Below are 20,987 nucleotides of genomic sequence, written 5' to 3'. Positions count from 1 at the left end.
TGTGCACACCTGACCCTTTTTGTTGGAGATTTTGTTTCAAAACCAAACACATCACACAAAATTTTTAGTAATGTCCTTGTAAAAAGGAAGGATTTTAGCCTTTCCATTCAGATCGAGTCTTGTGCCAAACTGGCCTACCGCTGCACATATTTTGGTCAAGCTGACATAATATAGCCTGTAAATTTGTTTGGGATTTGCTCTCTGTATGGCGATTTTTAAAATTTAACTGAAGAAATATAACCAGGTGCAAGGATATCCAACCTTTTCCTGTGGATTAGCAGTATGAAGCAGTTAAATTCCAAATAATCTCTGAAAAAAAGTGAGAAATGGGTTTCCAACCCCTTTAGATTGCTTTAACATTTCAACTTGTTTGATTTTAAGTAATCCTCAACATACTGCAATGAAAATTCATTTCTCCTTTCGCTATGCACACACACAGAATTCTATCTCAGAAGTCTTTCACATACTCAAAGTGTGCCAGTGCTAGCCTTAAGCAGACTGTTTTTATTCTAAATTATTTTAACGAGAGCAGCCATAGAAAAAAAGCTTTCTAGATAAATACACAAGTGCCTTGAGAATTAACTGCACAATAAATAAGTTAATTGTACATATTTTGTTGAATCTACTTTTAATGACTATGCATAACTGTTTTCCTTTAACTGAGAGAAATTATATTTTAATATACTCAAACTGTACAGAATATAGTCTGACTTTTATAGGAAGTGATGGAATAAAAAAAAGAATTGTGAATTTGAACCTAGTCATATTGTGTTGCTATGGGTGAGAGGGAGTTAAAAGAGAGAGATTAGATTTGTACTGTTCTATTTCAAGTCCAGGTAAGTCCAGAAAGGAAGAGTCCATTTTCTGTGGTTTATTTTGAATAACATGTGAAAGAAATCATTGTTGCAGTGGAATTACAGTAATGTCAGGCACTGATGATTTCTTGCACACAGCGTGTGGCATGCTGACATGCTCAGCTGGAGCAAATGCTTAGGTTCTGCTCCCCTAAGGGGGAGCACATCCCCAAGACAGATATGCAGGGAAGATGCCAGCCTGGCAAAATGCAAAATAGTCAAGAACACTGATGTAAGTCCATATCTGAGTAATGAACAGTGTCAGGACAGACCTAGATGGAGAACAGATGGTATGAAAAGAAGTGATTCTAGCATTTCTGCAAAACAGAGTAGTATGAGCGTATGGATCTGAAACAGCTCTATCAATTCCTTTCATACAGTACTAATCTATGTAAGAGGCCTTGGGTAAACAAAAATCACGTGAGTGCATCTTTCCAGGCAGTGTAAAATTGGTGTGAACTCCTCAACCTGCAGTGTTGTATAAGCTCTAAAATAGAAATATCTGTGGCTGCATTAGCATGCAAATAACGAGTTATGGCTACTTTGTGGAACTCAAGGCCTTTAGGTGAGTGAGGAAAGTTTCTAGCAGGCAGCACTGTGAATCTAAGATATGCGACGTCAGTTCTGTATCAATAAGATATGAGTAACATTCAGAGCTACACCATCAAATTGCAGATTAGGAATATTAAACACACCAATGGTTATACAGAAGTACACAAGAGCAAACTGAAAATTGACTTGTAGCCTAGCAGTGTCCCAGGCAGGCAGAAGTTGAAGAACAAGCACAACTCAAAATTAGCATAGACACAAATCAGTGAAATTCCTAGATTCAGCCTGTAGTCTCTAGGGATCTGAATTTCTCTGCTAGAGCAATCACGATGTAGCAACGCTGAATTCACTGTCTGAATACAGTTAGCATCCCTCTGAGACAACTGAAGCTCACATCTTTCAGTGTTCAGGACACATCTTTGCATTAACTCACAATCAGTATTTTCTCCATCCAGGACTGGACCCTTATTGTGATTTGAATTTTTTTAATTTAGTTTCTTACTTACATACATGTGGTTTATTTTTATCTCTGAATCCAGTCTTTTTAAATTCCTTTTCCAAATTTAACGGAGAGAATATAATGTTCTCCCATAATTCACAAAAACTAGTAGCAAGGCAAATAAGAAACGGCATTACAATCTCCGTTCAGTAAGACTAAAGTGTGATTTCAGCCCTTACTAGACATAAAAGAGCCTAACACATATAAAAGAGAAATCTTTTTATGTGCTTAGTTGTTGGAAAATCTTCAGCAAACACTAAATCTCCCAAGGTTGGTCAATCTCAACATACACTTCCAAGGAAAGCCAGGCCTTCTTAACTCCAATCCTTAGGAAATATTTAAAGGCCAATTAACTTGCTCAGAACTTCAGTATCATTGAATCAGAAGTAAATGAAGCACACCTCCAAGGCTGTTTATAATTGACAGCTTTTTTAATATTTCCGGAGAAGGCTTCTGTTCAATTTTCTTCACAACGAATTACAGAAAGTGTGAAAATTGGCTTGCTCTTCAGGCCAACTTTAAAACAAAATAAAACCACCATGAACACAAAACTCAAGGAGCAAAATCATTCAGTTATACGTGATCTTAAAGGTGTTTGATTCTTGGGTTAAGATAAAAAATCTGAGCAAAATGAACTAAACAAATTGGTCAGAAGACAGGTAGAAATGCTTGATGAGGAATTAGCTGATCCAGATTAGCAGAACTCATTTAAATTTATATTAGATGCCAGTTGCCCCCATAGTCAAATTTTACAAAAGTCCAAATTTATCTCACACATGCGATCTACTGTATATGACTTCCCCAAATGAATAGAGACAAAACTGACAGACGTATACTGTACGTACGCCGATGGCTCTCATGTAATGTGAAAATGACCATAGTTTGAACGCTACAGTAAGTCTCCGTTCAATCATCATCATAATGCTACATGATACTAATATAGTTCCTTCACTCAAAGGATCAATAAATCCTTCCAAAAGATAAATAAACTGAATTAATTCTTGACATTGAGCTTTATTTATGAGATTTATAAAATGTATGAATTGATTCTGAAGAAGAATCAAGAAAAAAAAAGAGGTTATATCTTAATGAGTAGCTAACTCTACTATGGAAACAAGGAGATTAAAGTATATTTGAAACATTTTTAAGATAGCAAAACACGTCAGTTAGATTATTAATTAAGAATGTGCATACTGATTGTGGAAACTCCTTAATCACTCTCAGTATGCATAATGCTGCAAAAACAAATGTTGTTATGGGGACTGAAGAGGAGGAGAGAAGAATAATATTATGTGTTGCTACTTCTGTCCTTTTAAATAGAATCAGTGTTGTTTATGTATTTGTTTTTCAGATCGGATAAAATTCTGTTGCTGTGGTTCAGGTATTAAATCAGTTGCTTTCTATTAGAGACTGGAATGAGACCTTCAGTAGAGACAAATGACTCCACATCTGTGCATTGTTGGACTTCTGCCACCTTTCCCTGAAGGACCCGGGGACAATGTTAGAATGAAAAGACTGTTCAGGTTTCCATCTCTTCTGTTCACGCTTAGAAAAACTCAGATGGTTACAGACAGTTTTGACCTCCATTAAGGCTTTCTGTGGTAGATTTAAGGGCCAACATTTAACTCTTAAAAGCATCAGTTTTTACTGAACCTTTTGTTCAGAGTTCAGTAAAAGTGTGGATGGATAACAGCAATCAAATTACTGCGCAGTGAGAAGTTTTCATCCCTCAGCTGAGAAGTAACTATGACCGAGGTTATTGTAAAGTTTTTTTAATATTAAGTAAAATCAGGGAAAATAGGTTGGGATGGAAGTCACTGCTGGAAATCAACTAGTCCAACCTCTTCTTCAAAACCCAGCTACATTCATTGTTAGATCATGTTTGCTCAGGGCCTCTTCCAAGAAAGTTTTGATTGTTTCTGAGAATGGAGATCCCACAGTCTCTCTGCTTCAGTGCTGCACTGCTCTCATTTTGAAGATCACTATTTTCCTTCCTTTGCTGCAGTCTGTGGGCTACATCTTTGTTCATTGGCCCAGTCTGTGGTCAGTCTTCACCTCTGCAAGAGCACACTTTAAAATTCACTTAATTACCAAGACCAAAAGGACCTTTTTTGGACAGTGGCTACCCATCCAATCAATCCGCAGCTTGTTTGGATGAATGACACTTTTGCTCCAGGTACAGGGCTTTGCATTTGTCTTTACTGATAAAAGTTTCTGTTGGCACAATTCTCAAATTTTGGAGGTCCTTAACTACCCCAGATTTCCATGATGCAATTCAATGATTACACCACATTAAAGTCACTGTGAAGTTGGTTCAAGTGATCTGTTCATTTTGCAGAGAAGAAAGCTTATAGGCAGATACTGCTTTCCAGATGTGAGATAGGAAGCAGCTAGGTCACATTCTGATAATGACATATGATAATACCTTCACTTTTACTCCTTTACAAAGAAGTAGACTAAAATTTTGCAAAACTCTGTCCACACAATAAGTACTCTTATGTCTTCTGTTTGCAAACAGTACCTTGGTTAAATTTCTCTGGTGTTTTTAAGGTGTTTAGCTTTTCATCCTTACTGTTTCCAGACTTTGCCTCTCACTTGAAAGCAGAAACACTGCTCTGTGAGTCTTAATGGAAAATTAGTGAGTTCTTCAGCCAAGTTTTATCAGAGAACATTTGAACCAACTGCTATGAGGGAAAGCCATTGAAGTAACTGCATATATATTTATTAACAAACTCTTTCCTTTTGTTCGTAGCCCAGAAATGATTGCACGTGTACACTATAGCTAACTTAAATGCCTCAAAATCTTCTTAATTCAAAGGATGTGGATACGCAGGTAAATTTCATTAAAACTAATTGGTAGATTGATACTTAGTATAGCATTTCAGTCAAATATGAGAATCTGTTTTAAGGAAAGAATCTGTAATTATCTGCATGGCTCTGAATAAGAAATGGGCTTCAACCCACTCCCACCACAGTGCAAACTACTCAGAAAAGTAGTGTTTGGATATTTAAAAAGAAGACCCTTTGCAATCTCACAGTAACCTACTTGAATGCATGCCTTTTACGTTTCATCACAAAAGATGGATCACATTTCCTACAGTAAATTACGCAATCAGTAATGTAGAAGAGGAAAGAGTGAATTCTTCGGCAAGTGCTAAGTGTAGGTAGTAGCTTGGGTTTGCTTTGTGTAGTCTGTGCTGGAGGGAAAGAGGAGGCAGTAGAATTAGTTCACCACATCCGAGCTCAGCTACACAATAGCAGCATTACCAAAGTACGAACATAGAAATATTGCATACACCTGCTGAAGCTCTTAAATGGCTCGTACCTACAAATAATTGGCTGTTGAGTTGCAACCGAAAGTGCCCCTCTGCAGGTGCCTCCAGGACCTTCTCAGGGAGGTTGTCCACCTGGAGACTGGTTTGCTTGAGGTTCCGCTCTGCTCGGACATAGTGCCACTGATTGTCATTCAGGGGTGTGGGAGACTGCACGGTTGCTTCTGCGGGGCCATTTCCAACATCTATGGAGAAGGTGATCTCTTTGGGGGCTGGAGTAGACAAACAGAGACAAAGAGAAAGTGACGGTCTGAATTAAATAGTGCTTTTGACCTCAAGAAATCCTACATAAATATAGGGTCCATTAGCTTTTATCGTTATTTACCTCCCACGTCTTACCCAGCAGCTTATATGTAAATGTGAATCTGCGGCCTCACTGTGTGATCTCTGTTGTAACAAAGCTTGGTTGCAGATTTTTTTTTTTTTTTAACAGAAAAATCATGCTGCACTACAAATTGTAATTTGTTCTCTTTTGGAAGTAAAAATGTCAAATTCTGTACTAACGTCACAAAAAGTATTTGAACAAATAATGCTAATACGGTGGAAAGGATGAAGGAGGAGCTCTTTTTGACTAAATATTCAAAATACATGTGCTTAACAAGAACAAAATGTGGTTCTATACGGTAAGAAGAGAACCTCGAGCATTTGTTTGCACAAATCAGCCTGACTCAAGGAGCAGGGATGTACAGATTAAAAAATCACTAATTGGTGTCCAGAAATAGCAAGGATCCTAGAAACACAGTGGTAACACGAAAAATAACAGTCATAAGAAGGAGTGTTATCTCACTCTGCTGCAAGCCACCTGAATGGGTGCCAGAACTCTTTAGCATTCTTGTTCTATTATTTTTCCCTCTTCTTATAATGCTGAAGACATCAGAAAGAATAAGAACAAGGTCCACAGACCGCACAACAATCACAAGGTTGAGGATTGAAAATTCATAAAAACCTGTTATTTCAAGTCCCACAAATTGGATAGGTCTGGTTTTGGAAGCCACTTCTTAGACACCTAAGTTAGGAAACACTCCATAGGGATAGACAAAGATCTATTCTGAGCCCCTGCATTTGCTAAAAAGGCCGTTTCCTTTCAAAGCAGCTGGTCTGTGGAGCTTCCTTGATACGAGGCCTTTAGGCTGCAAATTCCATCTGGCAGCAAGAAACACAACATAAAACTACTAATGAGAAGTGTATGTTTAAGAGACAAGTATTTCCCCAAACTTTAAAGTAAGTCATTTTTTGGGAAGCACGAGTTTAACACATACACTAAAGCTTTCACTAAACAATCCTTTTAGTAACTCATAGTATTTGTCATATTTGATACCAAAATGCCTATTTTTCTTTCCGTATCCCTGCAAATAAAATGCAGTACACCAAAGTACATCCAAATAGGACTTAGATGCGCAGTTAGCATTAAATCATACCTCATTACCTTGTGATAACGCACCGTGACATTTATCATTGGTTTGATGAATCAAAGGGCCTTAGGGCCCTGTTATATTAAATTTTATATTGGGGTTATTATAAGCATATTATAAAATGCATAGCGCTCATTTTGTTTTTCCTAAGTTTGACAGAATTCGGAAAACAGAAGTAATATTTCGTGTCAAAACCACAGTTCCCTTTTGCCACTAATAAAAATTTGAAGTAATCAGAACTGGAATGAGGTAAATCTACTCACTAAATACATTCCTTACTCATCTCTTTTACACATTAAGCTGCAGTCATACTGCAGTCACTTAACAGATTTCGGAGCATTCAAGGCCCATTACGAACGACTGCTGCGAATGACTTACTCCACACTAGCACCATGTCCTTCATACACTCTCACAGTACTGTACCCTACGATCAAATTCATCTGAAACACTGAGGTTGCATTGCACTGCATATATCATTGACACAGAAATAAAAGTAACTATAAGAGTTATATGTATTAAATTTTTCATCTCTCAAATAAAATTACAGCCTACAGTGTATCTGCCAAGTAGTCCTTCCTCCAATGAGCTAAAATAGGGAAAAATCATGTAAATGTAATCACTTCTCTGTTTAGGAAAGACATAGTGAATCACAAAGTGATATGAACTGACCAAGGTTATACAGGGAAACACTGACAGGAGGAAGTAAGTCTAGACCAATGAGTCTCTTTACGTCTCATCCCCGCCAACCTCTTCCAACTGCCCCCTGACAGACAAAAAAATATCCTTCTCAGTTCTCTACGCCTGCCAAACTGGGAAACAAATTGTCATTTCTCCACTGTAAAACTTACATGTTATTTCAATTCGTATGAAGTCTTTCATCCCAAGGTTTTCCAAGAATACTCCAGAGAGAGACGTAGTTTTGAAGAAGAAGGAGATGTCTGCACTGACCTCAGCATGGAAGGTTGGGAAGTGCAGGTAGGAAGCCTCTGTGTTGAAGGAAGCAGCGTTCCAGAACTGCCCTGTAAACACAACCCCCTTTCTCTATAGTTAATTGGCACAGGACAGCAGCTGTGAGCTGCATGTGGAAAGATGTCTTTCATGAAATGTGTTTAAGAAATGAAATAAAAGAAAACACAAAAATGGGAACATTCTGTACCTATGGAAATTGAGAAGAGCTAGTACTCACTGTCTCCATAGCAACGCAAAGGACCGATTTTCCAAGCAGCTTCAGAATTTGATCTGTTTGTATCAGTGATCACTATCTGAGTTACGGGCAAATGGTCTTTGAAAGCAAGGAGGCCAGTATCATTTGTCCTGGATTATAATAAACAAACAAAAAGAGACATTAAGCACAGACAGATGCCCAGCATTCCTCACAGAAGGCAATATTTGAAAGATGCTTACTTAAGGCATTTACAGATTTACCTAGAAGACTTGTGACCAGCACCCATTGCTTAAGATACCTATGTGCACGATTGTGCTCTTTTCTCATACACAGTGCTGACCCTGAAGATGCTGCATGTTGACATGGTATAAACTCTAGCTGTGTTTTAGTGTGCAGAATGATGGTAAAGAAGAGGTAGAGTGCTGTTCTTCTGTGTGATGGACATTAATGTAAAACAGACCCTAGTGGGTTTTCTCAGCAGGATGAATTTGTTGTGATCTGATATAAGCTCAATATGCATTCCTGTTAAGTTAACCAGAGACAGATAATGGCACTTTTCTGGCATTATGGTTTGTCCTAGCAGCAGGGGAACATGAGATACCAGCTGCAGCATACTGTTAGCATGGGCAGCCAGACTATGTCTGATCCAGCTTCGAGACAGCTAGCATATAATTGACTCAGCACACTATGAAGGTGGTTGAATTGGCAGAGTGAGTACACACCTGTGAAATTGTTGTTCAGCAACTGAAACAATAAAGGCTGATTTACTGTAACACCCAACAACAGCCTTTTCTTTGTATCAGCAGTGTTTATTGCTCAGCTGTAACCTACACATGGCTGTTAAAAAGGAAGAGGAATGAGAAGATCATTTTCTGTTTAGTCTGAGAGCCCTGGGGAAACCATCGTCCTCAGAATGACGCATGACATTTCATGGCAGCCCTCTGGTCCCTGAAATGATTCAGTAGCTTTGGCTCTGTGTACAGATGAGCATTCATCCCACCCTTTTTCCTGAACTTCAGCGAGTCCCTCAGGCACCCAAACCTGACCTTACCAGAGCTGAAATACCCTCTGGAGATAGTTTTCTATCCATTGATCATGGAAAGACAAGTGCGATTACATCTCATCTCCACAGTGACGAGCTTTTCTTCTCTCATCTCTTTTGCTCAGGCATGAAGTCTGCTGTGAATCTGGGCACGTAGACCTGTCAGACCATTGAACCAGGTCTCCGTATTTTTGGAGAAAAAGGAACCCCAGCTCTGCAGATCCAAACAACCTGTATGCAGGGTCTGCTCTCACCCACATGCTCACAGGTCTAAGACTACATGGTGCACATGGGCACAGCAAGAGTGACCAGATACAAGATAACAGTAATTCCAAATTTACAGCTTCTGTTTTTTTACACAATTAAGAAAGAAAACCTCAGGAAATAGCTTTCCCTTCTTCAATGAAACCATTGCTGAGAAGTCTGACACCACAAGCAGGTTCCCAGATTAGCTTTATGTGGCTCAGAATGCCAGCATCCACAAACATACCCCTCCTTATGGTTCCAAGCTGTGGGAAGAGATGGCATTTCAGCAAAGAAACAATCAAAATGAACAACACAGCTGTGCTGTGACACACAACCTCAGGTGTTTACTTTGCTAAGTACCCTATTCTGATTAATGTTACAAGAAATAGAAGGGGCATTTTCATCTCTTTGATAAAGGCTGTAAATATTTCATTTGTTTTTCATTGTTTCTAACTGCATGCAGCACAATTAGTTGTCTTGTAATTCCAAGGAGTAAAGTAAAGGTACTTTCTCTAAACTTAACTTTTTTTTTTGCTTCAGGTGGTGTCTGACATCCAGTTAATTACAAAGTGCAGAAAGATGAAACTCCCACTCTACTGAAAGCAGAGAGATACATTCAATAAAGAGTAACACGGAAAGGTACCATGTATGAATCAAAAATACATGGTCTCTAAATCTCTCTACTAAGGTCTATTATAAACATTCCCATATAGCTTACTGCATCAACCTTTGAAAGCTAAGGCAAATGCTCTCAGCAGACTGTGAAACAGTTGTAACAAAAGCTGATCTGCATTTCTTAGGAGGGTAATTAAATGAGGTTTTTGTGTGCATGGAAGGAAGAAGAGTAGGCAGAATGAATGAAAGAAAGGCAGAAAGATGCACAGAAAGAGCACATAAAATATGCAGTATACACAGGAATAACTAAGCTGGCATTTACATTAAAAAATAAAAAGATTTTTCACCATACATTCATGGGGTGTTCCTGCAAATTCATTTCAATTCAAAAAATAATGTAAACTTTTGACTAGCAGTGATCTGTATTGCAGTAAAAATCACCGTCTTCCTGCAGCTACTGCTGAAGATTTAAAAAAAAAAAAAAAAAAAAGAAAAAAAGAAAAAGAAAATGGTGACATTTTAAAGGTATCTATTCCACATCTCTGAGAACTGCATTGCTTATTAGATATTCCATTATATTGCATGAAGTTCTTTTATACCGAACTTTATGACTCAGAATTTTTGCTAGTTATATGCCAATGTTACTGCGAACTCCAGCAGCACAGCTCAACTGTGAGAAAGAAAAATATTCTATAACTAATAAAAATCATCACTTCTATGGTAACGTCTTGGAAACTCAATCAAGTTCCTCTGGAAGCTTGAAAAGCACATTTTATGTATTTTACTCTCCCAAACATGGAAAATAAGTCTTATGGAAGAATACATATTCTCATATAAGCAGACATAACATTTATTATAACCTTTTGAGAATGCTTTAATAATGGAAACAAAATATCTACTATTATTATTATTATCATTATTTCATGGTGAGTTTTGGGCAACATTCAACACCTAGCACGTTTCAGCTAAAGAAGTCAAAAAAGAGATTTGAAGACACTATGAATTGCCTTACGGGAGCTGCAGCTGGAGTGTCTTAATTCTCAGTCTTCTTTAAAGTGAACTTATTTCAAACTCAATTGCTTGTGAAGTACCATGATTCCTTTCTCCTTAAGTGGTGCATCATGGCAGCCTCGCAAACATAGCCTATCACGTCTGAGAGAGGAGCAAGAGAGCTTTGTGTACCTGTGCAATAATTTCCTGTAGGCACAACAAATACTCCAGAGTTTAGACAAAACATTTAGATTTTGGACTGAAGAGGGTGTGGGGATTCCCTTTAAATTACTTCAGGTTTCAAGGAAAAGGTGTTGTCACTAGGTTAGAAAGCATCTGAAGGACAACATGCACACAAATTATTTTAAACAAAAACAAAACCTCATTAGATTCATTAATTTTGTGTTTGTTCCCTAAGCTAGATTTTACATAGGTGCATTTTAACACTTCATATACACTTAAAAATGCAAAGGACTTCTTCAATAAGTTATGAGAAGTGTTAATCAAATTTTCTTCATATAAAAAGTATATTCATTGCAAATGCAACAATATCAAAAATGAGAGCGCAGCATCTGCATACTTTCAATCACAGAACAGGTAGTCCTACTTGTAAACGATGAATAACTGTTTTGATAGCATTTTTCTTTTTCCTGCATAGTAATAAAAGCGCACTCCAGAAGTTCCCATTCTGTGGTATACTGACAGCATAAACTATCATAAATTGGTAACCTCAAAGAAGCTGTTTCCCTATTTTTTTCAAACAGATGGCAGAGCAGCGGTGCCACTAAATGTAATTTCTTCTTATACGACCCCCTATTGGTATGTTATCTTTTTGTACAGTAATGAAAACTCTGGTGGGGTCTGAGCTTCAGTAGCTCAGATATTCAGGACAGATTTTCATGAATAGAGTGTATTTGGGAAAAAGAATACTATCAGCAGCAGATGTCAATGAACAGGATTACGAATGAGCGAGAAAAACAGGTTTCCCTCAGAGCAAGGTTTGAATGTTGTGTGGGACAGATCATAATGCAAAGGAATAAATTTTAGTTACTATCTTGCCTATCTGATGCATCCAAAATGCTTTTTTGAGTAAAATAACATTAAAGGCCATTAAATAAAGAACAGCAGCAGACATGATTGTATGTAACTGGTGAAGACAAAATGCAGTTGCTCCTGGAATTAGAAAACAGGAATAGAGAGTTTGGTAATGATAATAATGAAATGATTCCTATCACCTCAAGGGGCCTGCTACAGTCAGCTCTCCACAGGCAGCTTTTCTACTTTGTTGACAAATGCAGCTGTGAAGGCAGATATCCAAGACAGCTCTATACAGGCTGGGTCATGTCTGTCAGGGTTTATTTATGAGCCTATAATGCAGTGTTCTGTGGAGCTGCCTATCCTGCTTCTGAGGCAGGGGAGTCAGCATGGGATAGTGCATAAGCAAACAAAACCTCTCAAAACCAAGCTCATCAGCAGCTGAGTTTCTTTGTCTTGCTCTCCTCAGCCCTTTCAGTTTTAGCATCCCAGTTCTGGCAACGGCTCTGTACAAATGTGAAGCATAATGAATATATGTTCTTTTGGAAATGTGAAGACTGAGGCTTAGTTTCCCAGTGAAGATGTCTGCTCTAGAAGGTACTGGAGGAGGATATTTCTATACCAGTTTATTGTATATAGTTCTACATAGGGGACTTCTGTGATTTGAAAATTAAGACTAGAAAATTAAGTAAAAGATGGCCAATCCATTGTTGGTCATAATCAACAAGCGCCCACTCACCACACTCTTCTGAGACATCTGAACTTCCTGTACAAAAGACTTCCACAGCATTTTTTCTGTACAAAGAAAAAAGCCATAAAGTTCCCCAAATTCACTAGGTTTGCCATTGAATTCAGTCGGCAAGAAATACATCTGGTTTGATGATTGTCTTCAATCAAATAGTTGCATTTGAAGTCAAAAATGGTCTCAGTGTCCAGAATCCAAGTAGCAGACTTCAGAACAGTAATGCGCCAACAAGACATGAAAGGGATTCCTCCCATTTAAATGAAAGGCTTGGTGAGCAGCAGGTCTTTTATTGCCAAAGCAAGAGAATTCTGCTTGAGATGAAAGACAATGTGGGAAAGTAAAGGATCTAAAGACCTCTGAAAGGGACTAAAGATAGTTCAACTCTCATGCTTTTCATAAATGCTTTATTCTTTAGATCAGTTTAATACCTTTCCCCAAGTAATGCCTGCACCAAGATCACACCTTCTTTTTGAAATAGTCCATAGCTTTTAGGAAGCTAGTCACTTTTAATGGAAACACTTGAAGCAATGGCAAATCCAGATCACCTATACATAACTTGTTTCAACAGCTAACTATTCTCATTGCTGGGAAGGTGATAGAGCAAAAGAAAATATTTTTTGGACTAGTTTTTATTTCATCTTGCAGCCACTCAGTGAATTTTCCCATCCACCAGCAAGAGCTTTCAATAGTCAGGACTCTCTTTTTTGAAGATATGCATAAACTACAGAATGGTCACATTTAGCATCTTCCCAGATCCCTTACGTGGGGTCAGGGTGCCAGTTCATGCCTCTGCTCCCCCGGCAGAGGTGGTCTCTCATTCTCTAGTAAAATACCATGATACTGCTTTAGTGTTCTGCAGTGACAGAATTAGCTGTCATCATACTGGAGTTTGGAAGCAGTATGGAAAAAAGTGAGGATCTAGATGGAAAAACGTACTTTTCACTAAAATGATTTAAATTAAAAAGGGAAAAAATGCAAAAGCCTTCCTCATATATAATGCAACTAATTACATTCCTGTTCATCTGGCTGGCATAACTCCAGGGAGACTAACATAAAGCAGGAGACTGGAGTTGGCAGCTGGGCTCAGGTGTCATTTAAAAGTCAGCATGCCTAGAAGTGCATATTCTGTTCTGCCAAACACCTGGCTCAGGACTTCTTTCAGATTTGTTTTCTCATTTTCTGTTTCTTTTGCTGCTCTGAGAAATTTGTAGGTTCTTCTGCATGAAGACAGTCTAAGGAAAGAAAGTCTTCAGCCTTCTCAGCTTCAGAAGGATGCTTCAGCCATTCTGGTGAATTTCTACCTCTGAGCAGCCCTGAGCAGCCTGATTTATCTAAAAAGAGCTAAAACAATTTTCTGGTTTTCCACTCTGTAGCACTCATTTTATTTCATGCTAAGGCAAATAAATACATCTACTACTTGTACCTTCCAAGATAATGTATAGTGGGTTAAAGTCACAGTTCAGATCTCAGCAGGTTTCAGATTCAAATGCTCATTATATATCGGGGAATCAGTGTTCAAGCAGAGAAACAGAAGAGTAATCTTCAAAAGGCATGAAATTTCTTATGTTTAGAAACTTTTTTCAAAGATCTTGGAATTTCTAGGTTTTAAACAAGCAACCTGCAACTTAGAATACCACCCAACAGATGACCAGACTTCTAATGGATTAAAAAAAGAAAAAAGAAACAAAAAAGAAACCCAAGAAAGACATCTGCCCCCCCAACAAACAGTAGGGTAGTTTAGCTAAGGAAATCTCTACGTGTGTCCTGATATTATCAAGAAATTAGGAGAGACGGGAAACTCTGTGAGCAATCAAGATAATGAACCCTGACATGTAACATCCTTGTCTCATGAGGGTTTTCCAAAATTTAATGTGAGCATCTAAGTATAGGCTTATTGTTCCTTAACTTCTTTCTTGCAGATTTTAATTGTTTTTTTTCTCCTTAACCTGGCATACTTTTTCATAGAATATGTAATTACTGCTCCTCTGTTAAATATATTTGAAAAGTGTTTGCCTGTTCAAAATCACTGTGGGGATAGAGATAAACACATCCAGCATAACTTGCTTAGGCTTCATTTCTTAGGAGAAATGCTATAAAACTACATTAGCCTTCACCTAGCATTGGCTACTATGACCTTGTAGTGCACTGTCCTGCAATCTCAGATTGCCACCACAGTACAGTTTAGAACAGCAGCTCACCCAATAAAGAAAAACGTGGATGACACAATCAGGAACTGTGTAAATCAGATGCTTTTGATACTCATGTACAAACCTCATGAAGTGTTTTTGGTAACCAAACATTAAAGAAAAGATAGATGAACGTGTACAGTGAAGCCTATCTAAACAAACTGATACAAATCACATTCATAAACCAACATTTACATAAAGAGCTTCTACAGAAATCCCTACAACTATGATTTTTGACACTGAAAAGTGACTCTGGGGATATAAGATGCCCAGATGAATAAGCACATTGTCTGGAAATGAGGCCTTATTGCAAATGCCACACAGTGAGTAACCAAAAAAAGCCTAAGACTTCAAATGACAAGTCATTTCTGACTTTTTTTGTTTGTTAGTTTGAAACATCTGGGCACAAGAAAGCTCTAAACCCATGGAAGGCTTTGAGTCTTGGTGTCGTAAATCTAAAACTTCTTATGGAGACTGAAGCATAACCTACAGAAGCCAAAGGAAGTTTTTCCATTGACTTTAAAAAGCTTGGATCTCAACCTAAAAGAAAATTAAGGAATATACAGATATGCTGTTTCGTAAGAGAAATACAAACTCTTCTGATAGTACAGATTTCTTGTTCTTTGACTGTCTGTACCTGAATTTTGCAGTATATGCCTGAAACTTCTGCTGTCACATATCATCACGCACCAACTTCCTATAGCTTTTATTCATGCAGTGCTGCGACTGAATCACTGGAAACTTTCAAAAAAATAAAAACCCTGGAATTGACATTTAGCAACAAATGTTTTTGAGGACAACCCATCCCAGAAATCTTCTTTAACCAGATATTATGTCATTGGTTCAAAGAAGAAAAATAAGCTGAAATCAGAATCCAAATTCTAGTTTGACTTTCCTTCTAATTTGTTTACACTCAAACCATTCAGATTTCCCCAGACATAGAAAAACAGAAGATTTAATCCTTCTTGCCCTGCTTCCTACCAGCAGTTGTCACACCGACAAAACACCACACTTGTGAAAATTATTACCATTCTTCTCTATCTGCGTCACAGTTGCAAAAATATCTCATATCCAGACAACTTTCTTCGAGTCCACATGCACACTGCTGAATGCCCGGAAGTGATCCTCCCCAGTAAAGATGCTTTTCATTGGCACGTCCAACCCACCAAGCAAATGGTATTCCATCTGGATGAAAGGTACAGAAGGAGGAAAAAAAGAGAAAAAGAGAAAGAAAGAATTTGATAAGCAAATTTGATTCTCTTGAGAATGAGAAAGAGAATGGAAGTGGACGTGTTAAATAATATTGAAAGAAAAGATGCAAACTTTAGAAATAACAAACCATAAACTTTGCCCAAATTCTATTTTAATGAATACATGTTGGGAAAAGAGTAGCTTTGTGGTAATACCGTTTGGTTTGAGGAGCAGATGTTTTCCTCACAAGGCTTACGTGCCAATTGACCCTGAGAATTTTGGTGCATTTCAGCTGTAAGGATTTTTGACATGCAATCCTAACATCACTGTCTGCATCACCTCTATCCAGAGAGTTTGCATGATGCTAGAGCAGAGACCTCACCACTGAAGGAGTCTGATAGCAATTCTAACATGAAATCACACTACACAGCTATCTTGAACCACCTAGTATTGACCAAAGACTTCTTGCAAAACTGGCCATTCGTGAAGTAAATTCCAGCTCTTAGAATGGGATCTTTACGTTAAAATCATATACAAGGTGCAAAAATCTTTTTGAAATAACACAAATTCTCATCTATTACTATGAGTTTAATTCAGCTCCTCGTGAAACTAGAACAAAAATTTTATCAGTTTCTAGTGGAGCAGGACTTGGGATTTTAATATGATTTCCAAGGGTGAAATTTGCTAATGCTAAGCTCTGTGAGACATTCAAACATTCTGGATTAAGGACTCAGGTAGGAGATAAGAGTGGAAAAAGATTTCCCTACTTATGAATTATCTCTATGAAACTATTTTCTATCTACAGGAGCTCTATGTATTTATATAAACCAAAATAGTTTTTGTTTAAATTTCATAATTTCTTATACATCAAACATCCAATATTAATAGATATGTCAAGCAGATTCAGATACAATTAAATCCTCAGATTAACATTTTTCTAAAATTGAATTTGTCTTCCAGCTCAGATAACTTTTTCATTGACTTCTTAATCCTTAAATCAAGAAATATAATGAATTACATTGTACAGGTAGATGGTAAAAATTAGCTAAATTGAAATATCAAGACTTTCTGATCACAGGTGCTTCCAAAAATAAAATGCAAATCTAATGTAGAAAAATGTATCAGTATGTTCTTCTGCTCTACTAACATTATTAGTAGGCAGCATTCCCCATTATACAAAGCAAGAAAGTGTAAAATATGAAATGCAATCAAGGCTAACAGTAGATTCCAAGAGACTAATTAAAACGAGTTTTAGAATCACATGGTAAAATTAATTCATATATGTTTTCCTTCCAAGCTTAGGCTGCTGAACTGTAAACTCATGAAAAAAGGAAAATAAAAATAGGAAGTAATTCCTTTCTCATGATACAAACAATTAAAACAAGAAGATTCTGACCAATATGCAGTGATACTCATTACAAAACCATAATCCTAGAACATCTAAGGATTCATCATACAAAAACGTGCACAATCATTTTCTGTTTCATATTACTGTCAACACAAAGAATGTTTTTATTCTTTTCCCTTTAGCTGTTGTTGCGTAAGTTGATTGTTGTGGCCAGTGAAACAGTTTACTATATTATTGGGAAATTACTTGATAAAGCTTGGAATAGTAACCTGTACTGAATGAGAGAATTATTTGTCTAGCAGTTGAAATAGGCCTTTATATAGATATGTTTAATTTAATTTCAAAAGTGCCCATTTTGGAAAAAAAAATTTAGATTAAGATAAGCCTTTCAGACTATAAGCAAATAATAGTATTCATTAACCAAATTCAACCTGTTTCTTAGATTTTTTTTGGCAGAAATAATTATATACCTTTGCATAACAGTAAAATAAGCAATCAATCTCAGTAATTAAGAATTAACAGTTTTCTAACATCTTTCAATTTCTGATATGTTTTATCAACCAATATCAAGCAAACATATAGATTTATGATATAGAGCGAGGAAGTTGTAGAAGTACCATAGTCATTTAAAACTGAATTAAATATGCTAAAAAAAAACAACTTGGAATTCAACACTATCAGGAACAGTCTTAGTTTGTCAAGGGAACAGACCAAACCAAAATCTTCTCAAAAATTCTTTTTATTAGGCACAGTTCTGTTGCCCTTTAGAGAAGATGAGAAAATTCTTTCTCCCTAACTGGTCCCTTTGAGATCAATTGTACTATTAAGGAAAATTATGCCCAGTTTCTTCAAAAATCTTTTCCATCTGTTTATATTATAACACATGAGAAATTACTGAGCTATTCAAGCAAAGCTCTTAAATCTGTGGGACTCAAAGCAATACATGAAGCATTTAGGGATTACTGAGACAAACTGTATGCTATATACTTGTAATGCTGAAGTAATGTAATATTTCACTAACAACACCAATCAATCTATCCTTAAATTCTTCCTAGAAATTTTATATAATTCTATACTGGACGGTGTCCGGCATTGAGACTGGGCTCGATCAATAGTTGTTCACTAAGGTTCTTCTAAGTCTGTAAGTGTGTTACAACACCTTCCATTCAGTCATCCTGGTATGATTTTATTTATTTTTTTTCAAAGCATTACCAATTCTTCTCCATCTCTACATAAAGCAATTTTACTTCTGTAATGATGAAGCCTCTGACTTAGGCCAGTAACATTAATCAAGGATAGAATCATAGAATCATAGAATCACCAAGGTTGGAAAAGACCTAAAAGATCACCCAGTCCAACCGTTCACCTATTCCCAATAGCTCCTCATTAAAATTGTCCAAGAAACTAATAATGGTTGCATAAGTCTGTAGAATTTCACCTAAAATATCTAAGACAAAAGGTCCACTTAAAATCAAATGTTATTAATTTTTCATTATTTGCTTAAATTGTACCCAATAACGTCCTATTTAGTAAACAAACAAACAAACAGTGAAGTAAAACCACTATGGAATAAATAAAAGTACAATTTCCTATGCATTTTTGTCTATTTAGAGCTGAAGAAAAATCAGTTATAATAATTATTTTAAGGCTGTCTTTGAACTTCATACCATGGTACCAAAGGAGAAAATGCGTGGAACAATCCCAAACCAGACAAAGCAAACAAGCCTTAAGTGACCAAGTCAATCTCTAAGAAAACTAGAAAATAGTTTCTTACAAGTTATTCCTTCCCATCTGCTCAATTTGCTCACTGAAAAGTTGGCATAGGTATTTGAAAGGAAAGAGTAAGAGGTCTTATCTTCAGTTGACCATCTTGATGTTTTTTTCTACCTCTACAGTCTTGCTCTTTGCATCTACTGATTTATTCAACAGCTACTAAGCATACTAAGCATCCAGATGCCCAAGTAAGATTGAAAACCTTGTTATATATACACATACCCTGGCATACTAAAGCACACAGACAAAAACTCAATTTTCCTCCATCCTGAGAGGCACAAAGTAAGCTCCTTTCAGATGCCAGTTCTTCAGCAGATTGCCACTATCTGCTCTATCAGTGTGCTTAACTGCACAGTTCACTGTTAGTTCTACAAAATGTATTTCACCTGAAGCAAAATTGGAGCAGTCAGTACAGATCATGAGCACAGAGGCTGAAGACTATGAGGACAGTAGCAGTGAGACATGCGTAGGTTGTCTCTAGTGATCCTTAGAAGGAGATGGGTCTTGAGATTAAATTCATTTGCATCGCGTATTGCTCTTCTAGTCATGAGAGTGGCTGAGCACATACTGGGATTAGATGTCCCTCTAAAAAACTTACTAGAAAATGTCTGTCCGTTTAAATCTCTGTTGTAGTGACAGTTCACCCTTCTTTCTTTCTTTCTCTATTAGAATACATTGGTATTGCTAGAAATATGAATTATTTTAAAGGTTTTAGGTTTGTTCATGTTTGAATAGCAGAAGTTATTTCAAAAATATTTTTGTATAGACACTCAGAAGCTGGAGGATGGGGAAAGCAGCATATTGAAACAGCATTTTGCACTAAATTACAGTGTATATTGATCCCTAGCAACTTACATGGAGAAAATTTACTTATATATAGGCAGAAAGTCTTGCCATTGACTTTTATGTTTATAAAGCATGAGTTAAAATAAGCCATGTGTTTTTAACAGTATTATATTTTGAATATTTTTCAAGATTTGTCGACATCATTTGCCAGGTGGCTCTTGTTATTGCTACAAACAAAAATCTAATGATAGAAATATAACAAGATAAAGTATATTCCATGTTAAAGTCCTGTGCTGTACAAACTGAAAATCCATCTCCAATAATTGCATATGCTAACACAGAGAAGGCTTCTAGGGTTATCCAAGATATTAAAGCAAGTCAGTTTAAGGTTTTTTCAACTACCACAGCAAGCCAATTTATTTGTATGTATTTGAACTATTGAAACCAACCATATTGTACTGAAACAACATTCTTTTGGCAGTCTTATGTTCAGTTTTCTCTCTGAAGTCACACTGAGTTCAGCAGAGAACTGAATTAAATCTCATGTTTACATATCCTACATATCCTATCAATAAAAAAATAGACTAAGTTACATCTATGCTGTTTTCTCTTAAGTGGAAAACACCTCAACAATGAAAACTGGAAAAATATTGATTGTTGAATAGAATAAAGCAATTGAAGGCAGCTGGCTGCTAGCAGTCAAGAATATAAAATATCTGTTTGCATCAACCGCTTCAACAGCATCGAAACCTCACCCAGTATCTTGTATGTCACATGAAACGATTAGTTAGTAGACATATACGCATACACACTGCAATGCCAACCTGAATAACTGAATCCAAAAACCAATTCAGAGGCCAAGTTATGCACCCAGCTGATCCATTCTTAAAAACCTCTCAAAAGAAGAGGAGAAAGTAGTAAGAGAGTGAGAACAAAGAAGAATTCCAAAGATGTATTTTCTAAGATCTTACCATGCTTCTGATTTGTTTCCATTGCAACATATCCCTAGCCTGAACTGCAATCTAAGTCAGCCCCTTTGACCTTTTCAGCTGGAAAAAAAAAATAGAAGAAATGTTTACAATAATTTTGGTCAAAATTTTGGATAAATTGGAGAATTATTCTACACTGAATGAATAATGCAAAATAAAAATTTGTATCAGCTATCTGCTCAACAAAGAAGTCTACAGTACTAATGACTCAACCTGCATTGGTTTGAACA

General features: G+C 36.8%; 1 protein-coding gene across 2 annotated transcripts in view; it reads right to left on the bottom strand.

Annotated features, from left to right (window-relative positions):
- The window catches only part of CNTNAP5 (contactin associated protein family member 5), a 263,012-nt gene that overhangs the window by 38,468 nt on the left and 203,557 nt on the right, over positions 1-20,987 (bottom strand). For both annotated transcript variants that reach the window (XM_052675060.1, XM_052675061.1), the window contains 4 exons: positions 15,699-15,855; positions 7,833-7,960; positions 7,495-7,665; positions 5,228-5,446 (listed from right to left, as the gene is read on the bottom strand). In XM_052675060.1, the coding sequence (XP_052531020.1) occupies positions 5,228-5,446; positions 7,495-7,665; positions 7,833-7,960; positions 15,699-15,855 (675 nt within the window). The remainder of the gene's footprint in view (positions 1-5,227; positions 5,447-7,494; positions 7,666-7,832; positions 7,961-15,698; positions 15,856-20,987) is intronic.

The sequence above is a fragment of the Tympanuchus pallidicinctus genome, unplaced genomic scaffold (genome assembly GCF_026119805.1).
Source record: "Tympanuchus pallidicinctus isolate F22 unplaced genomic scaffold, pur_lepc_1.0 scaffold15, whole genome shotgun sequence".
Lineage (NCBI taxonomy): Eukaryota > Metazoa > Chordata > Aves > Galliformes > Phasianidae > Tympanuchus > Tympanuchus pallidicinctus.
This window is presented reverse-complemented; position numbering and strand designations above follow the sequence as displayed.